Source organism: Triticum aestivum, chromosome 2B, assembly GCF_018294505.1.
Source record: "Triticum aestivum cultivar Chinese Spring chromosome 2B, IWGSC CS RefSeq v2.1, whole genome shotgun sequence".
Taxonomy (NCBI): domain Eukaryota; kingdom Viridiplantae; phylum Streptophyta; class Magnoliopsida; order Poales; family Poaceae; genus Triticum; species Triticum aestivum.
The window spans coordinates 84,454,990-84,460,746 of record NC_057798.1 but is presented as its reverse complement, the minus strand read 5'-3'; the positions used below and the strand labels follow the sequence as shown (position 1 = coordinate 84,460,746).

The 5,757-nt window shown below is 43.9% G+C and overlaps 1 protein-coding gene across 1 annotated transcript in view; it reads left to right on the top strand.

The window, feature by feature from the left end:
• The first annotated feature begins 659 nt into the window (after nucleotides 1-659).
• Nucleotides 660-5,757, top strand: part of LOC123043621 (DNA-directed primase/polymerase protein) — a 9,429-nt gene continuing 4,331 nt past the window's right edge. Inside the window, exons 1-10 of the mRNA XM_044466129.1 lie at nucleotides 660-816; nucleotides 1,095-1,166; nucleotides 1,415-1,706; nucleotides 1,794-1,924; nucleotides 2,013-2,182; nucleotides 2,267-2,413; nucleotides 2,666-2,717; nucleotides 3,236-3,410; nucleotides 4,162-4,244; nucleotides 5,265-5,477. Coding sequence (XP_044322064.1) covers nucleotides 1,640-1,706; nucleotides 1,794-1,924; nucleotides 2,013-2,182; nucleotides 2,267-2,413; nucleotides 2,666-2,717; nucleotides 3,236-3,410; nucleotides 4,162-4,244; nucleotides 5,265-5,477 — 1,038 coding nt within the window. The 5' untranslated portion in view covers nucleotides 660-816; nucleotides 1,095-1,166; nucleotides 1,415-1,639. The remainder of the gene's footprint in view (nucleotides 817-1,094; nucleotides 1,167-1,414; nucleotides 1,707-1,793; nucleotides 1,925-2,012; nucleotides 2,183-2,266; nucleotides 2,414-2,665; nucleotides 2,718-3,235; nucleotides 3,411-4,161; nucleotides 4,245-5,264; nucleotides 5,478-5,757) is intronic.

Below are 5,757 nucleotides of genomic sequence, written 5' to 3'. Positions count from 1 at the left end.
TCTTACTTATCGAAAGGACTACAATAGATCCCCTACATTTGTGGGTCATCAGCGGCGCCCTCGGCTTCCTCTGCTTCGGCTGGGCGACGGTGGGGGCTGTGGGATCCGTCGCGGCGCGGGGAATCATGTACTTCTTCGGCGACATGGCGGGAGGCTTGGAAGAGAGGAGGCGGAGTTTGGCGGGAGGAATGGAGAATGAGAGGGAAGCCGAGGGGGGAAGCGGGAGGAAACGACGGGAAAAGGGCCTCCTCTCGCCGATAGAGCGGCCCCACGCCACTTTTCGCTTTTGCCGGCGCCCCCAGGCGACACCCGGGCGTTTGGGTTCGGGGCGGGATCGCCAACTCTGGATTTGGCCCAAACCGGCGCTAAACTAGGTCCTGGGGGCGCGACTGGGCTGATTTTCGGCCACCGACGCTAAAAATTTGCCTCGGGAGAGGGGGGGGTCTGTTGAGGGCGCGGCTCGAGATGCTCTAACCATCCACGGTTCTCGCTCGGAGATGTTTCGAAGGGAAGGGTGGTGCGTTAAAGCAAGTGTTTGGTTGGGTTTTTACTTGGTTTTTTTCAGAACGCTCTAGAGTTGCAACTGTAACGTGGGTCCAGCTTGCGCTCATTGAACGGCTATGCTACGCCCCGATCCAACGGCCCGCGATGCGGTTGATTTTGGGCTCGCGTCGGCCGGACGACGCCTAGCGCCCGCCAAAACCTCCGCTATTCTCGCCGCTCCCACGGAGGCGAAAGGCAGCGGCGGCGGCGGCTGCGGTTCCTGATCGGAGCGGCGGAGCGGCTGAGCAAAAGAGGCAGCGCTGCAGCCTGCAGGTGCATTCCCTCCTCCTCCTCCTCTCTCTCTAGCTCTCTGGCATCCTCTCTCCCTCTTCCCACACTCTGGTTTCGAGGGCTGCTGTGGACGTGAGCGCCGGCGGCGCGGCGCTGTGGAGGCGGGGAATGGAGGCGCCGACGGCGGGGTACGGAGGCGCTGCTTCGGCCCCCTCCCCCCTCTCTCGTTTCTCTGCTAGATCCGACATATCTATATGTTCTGTGTTCTTTTGCTGCTCCTCCTTGTGCCAGATCTGATGCATCCCTCCCTTTCTCTGCAGCTAGCAAGGAGGAGGCACCGAGCCGACGAACAGAAGCAGCAGGACAGTCCCGTTATCCCTCAAAAATCAAAGGTACAACCCTGCTGCGCATGGCAAACGATTTTTATTGTGCTTTTCTATGGTTTCATTGTGTGCATAAGCGAGCATACATTTGTTTGCGTATGGACAGTGACATGTATTTCTTTTTGTATGGACAGTGAGCATTTTTTATTTTGCTTGGAACAATAAGCATATATTTGAGTGGCTATTTCAAGTTATCTGTACTGTATAGACGCTGATCATGGTGTCTTGTTTTTTTTTGGTTCAATTTTGCATTGTAGATGGACTGCAAGCAAAAGAAGTTACTTCTCCTTTTGTTCGGCCCAGAAGAAAAATAAAAAGCGAGCGGTGGTTGGCTTCAACCGCCGCCCGAGCAGCCCTTTCGTGCTAACAGGAAACCAATTTCCTGCCCTCGAACATTTTTAGTTTTCTATCCCAAAACCACAAGCCCTAGCTATCAAGGGGATCAAACATCATCACACGGAATTTGAATCGATTTGAATCCGATGGGGCCTTCTAAGGACGATGTGGATCGCCTCTTCGCCTGCTTCAAATGCGGCGTCTCCCCTCCTCGTAAGTTCCCTTTTTCTACAAAAAGGGCTGGTTTCCCCCCCAATATATCTTGATTTATTTGGTCGATTCGACTCGATTGGGATTCAGAGTCGGCATTCAGGGTGAGACCGCGTCAGCAGGGCAAGAAGTTGCGGGTCACGCCTTCGGCGGAAGGCGATGGCGGCGGAAGCAGTTCCTCTTCTGCTTCGGCACGGAAAGCTGGGGAAAATGCGAGCGAGGTGACCTTTTTTTAAGTTCGATTTTGTGGTTTAACTACAAGAAACATGAAAGAGAAAGTGAATTCATGCGATTCCTGGTTCATTCCAGCATAGGGAGCCATCATCAGCCGCGATCAAATTCAGAAATCGAAAGCAGATGTCTCCAGTTGTGTTCTACGGTTCTCCACAAGGTGTTCCAGTGAAAAAGCCGATGAGCCTCTTGAGGCTGCTTCGTGAAATCCACATTGACCTCAAGAAGCAAACTGATTTGATCTCCAGGTGTCTAGTTTAGTTGATGTTTCATTCGCGTGTGGCAAATGAGCTCGTTTTGTTCTGAATGCTGTTCTTTTTGTGGGTATGTAGGGATGTTGTTTGGGCTACATTCCCTAGGCAAGATGAGGCAATAAGGTTCTCAAAGGAACATGCACACACCAAAGTCTTCAGTTATCAAGATCACTTGAGCGGGCAAAGAAGATTCCTTGTGTCTACATATGACGAGTTCTGGAGAAGGTTGAGACCTTGTTACATTGTTGACCTTTCCATTCATACATACCTTATAGCTTATATCTATCCATCTCATTCTGCTTGGTTGTTTCATTGTAACCTCCTGTTACTAGGGGGCGAAACAAGTTGGGCCCTCTGAATAAAACTGCATCATCTGTTACTTTGTGCCATATTTGAATTTTTGTCTTGTTTTCCTTAAATGGCCAATTATATTGATAATACCAATCCATTCTGCTCCGTGGTACCGTCTTCTTCCAGGTACAATTATATGGACCCACAGATTCGCCATCACTATGAAGTTATCCAGGAGGCAAGTCTCCATATCTTTGTCCTAAAAATGGTCACAAATTATATGTTATATGGTAGCTTACACAGAAAATTCTGTATATCACCTTAATTTCATGTTCTAGTTCCCTGTTATGATGGGGAGGATGTGCAGAAAGAGTCCGTAAGGACGTAATTATCTCTGGCTTTTATAATTCCTAACTCATAAACTTGGTAAGGAAAAGCAGGTTATGCTTGCCTTAACTTTACTCAAACTGAGTGTTTTTTGTGCATTATTTGCAAGCTGTCTTGCCAGGGGATTAATACTCTCCATAGAGAAAAAAAAATACTACTCCCTCCGTTCATTTTTGTAAGTCCTTTCAGACAGCTCAAAATAGGCTGTTTTGCACATTGTCTGAAATGTCTTCAAGGTCTTATAAAAGTGAACAGAGGGAGTATTATGGTTTAAATTTGATGAATCGGTTTACATACATTAATGCTTGAATTTTACCACAAATGGTCACAACCTAGATATCGACTATAACATCTCTACTGATGCTACAGGGTTCACCTTGCCACATTTACTTTGATCTCGAGTTTAACGCAAAACTGAACCAGAAGAGAGATGCAGATGAAATGGTTGATACATTGGTTGCTGTCACATTCAGTGCCTTGCAGGACAAATATTCCATCGAAGGACAAGAAGAATGGATCATAGAATTAGACTCATCTAATGAAGGTGGCCCAGTTTGTTCTCCTTTGCATCTATTTTAACCCTGGAAAATTGCTTTCTATAAGAATGGTGGAATCACCCTACGATGAATACGATTAGCTTGTGCATGTTCTGGTTGACTGGTGGCTATGCGATTCTGTAACTTTTAACTTAATGTGAGGATTATTCTTGCATAATTATTGAGTAGATGTGTACACTAGGCATGTTTGGAAATCATATAACTAAATTGTATGGTACCACTTCTTAGTAATGCTGAACTGAGGCATCATGGCTCTCAGCCTAATCATGTTGTGATGCACCTGGATTCTTCTCTCAAGGTGCAGGGCTTCTCCACAGAGAAATTTGAGAATTTAACATTCAGAGTACAAGAAAGAAGAAAACAGTACTATTACTAAGTAATTTGTCTAGGACAGGGCGAGCACAAGTTATAGTCACGGTTCTAGAACAGTTGTAGTAAAATAAGTTGCAGATTTATATATTATCAGAGTGGATATGGTTAAAGCATTAGTTTGTTTTCATGCACTTAATGTATGCCTTTTCCACCACAAACAAGTTATTCTACAAGCAAGGAGTTACGAGAAGTAGAACAACGTGAAAGCAGATTGAAGTTGCCACTTATTGATTATTATTCAAATATGTTTGCACCAAAGATTTCCATATATTTTTTAGTTTTCTTTGTTATAGACCATACTCTTGTCATGGTGAACTTCTATGCTGCTTAATGGTACTCACATGAAAACTATTGTTGTTTGCTTAGAAAAGTTTTCGCGCCATTTGATCATTCGTATACCAAAGACTGCATTCAAGGATAACTCCCATGTTGGTGCATTTACCTCTGAGGTATTATTCAATCTCAATCTTTAGTTTTGCTGCTTTCTGTAAATTTATAAATTTCAGTTGCTGAATACCTTGTTATGCAGGTTATATTTATCTTTGTCAATTGCTACACAGTTTGCTGTACTGATTATATTCAACCAAACAACAATTCTAAATTTATCATTTTAGCAATGTTCTAAGCAATACATGGTGGAAGTACATATGTGAAACGTCTGTTTAATGTGTATTGTATTAGCAGCGAGCCACCAATAGAGCAAGCACAACATAGGACATAGTACTCGAAGTATACTTGGTAACTTATTTAATCAAAATCTCTTCTGTATTGAGGAAAAATTACAGTCCTTTCATTCTTCCAGTAAGGGATTGAAAACCCCTTGATAAACGGGTTCTATGTTATCTTCTAGAAAACATGGCTATCACTGTTCAACAAGATAATTAAATAGTTGGATAGTGTGGTTTCTGTTTCCTTTTTTTGGGGTGGGGTGGGGTGGGGTGGGGGGCGGGTATTCTAGAATATTTTTGTTGTGGGAAAATAAAATGCTTATACTACGGTTCCAACCTAGTCATACATGGCATCTGCATAGGCGGTCAACACAAGTCAAGACAGTCAACAAAAGTCCGAGCAAGCTATCATGGGCCTAAGCAGGCCATCATGGTCAACAAGTCAAAGGAAGAGGGACAAATAAAAGAACAAGTCAAAGATTAAGACATAGAAGCAAAGAGCTCATTTGCCACATTTCAGCTAGTCAATTCACTTTCTGTTTTCTTTTGTAATGAAAATATATCACTGATGTTAGAAAAACAAAAACAAAGAACTTCGAATTTAAATGGAGACTATATGTTTTCCAATATATGCTTAAGAATTTTTTTTTTTTGGCAATGGGGTTTATGTTCAGAGAAATAGATTTTTTCGCATCCTTTGGGGTTCAAGGGTAGAGTTTGATTGTGTTGCATGTTCTATAACCTTGATAAACTGTATTGCTTCCTGTGGCTTCCAGAATGAAATATTATTCTTCTCCACAGATCTGCTCTCGGATTGCCGCTCAACGTGCAGCCAATCCCAACCTTGATAAGCTGTATATTACAAAAGATAGCAGCGGCGCAGAACCTGTTGATCAGCTCTTCGTGGATACTGCTGTATACTCTCGTAATCGTTGCTTCCGTTTAGCCTTCTCATCAAAGTCTGGGAAAAAATCATTTCTTGTGGCTACTGGACGTTTCAAATGTAAGAACATGGTAAGCAGCTCTTGACCACAGGCTCGTTTTTATGCTAGACAAAAGATATGGCTTTAATGGATGACTTAATTGCAAAAAACCACCACAATTGTGGCTACTGAGTAAAAAAAAACACCACCTTTTTTTTGCAAAAATCAACCAGTATCCAATAGTCTGTTTACAGGAAACACGAATCACACGATTAAGCACCGATTGACGCTGAATCTGACCGGTGGGTGGGTCCTGCTATAAGTGAGATGTGGCAACCAAAACTCACTGTTAGGTTGGCGTAGGGTCCACC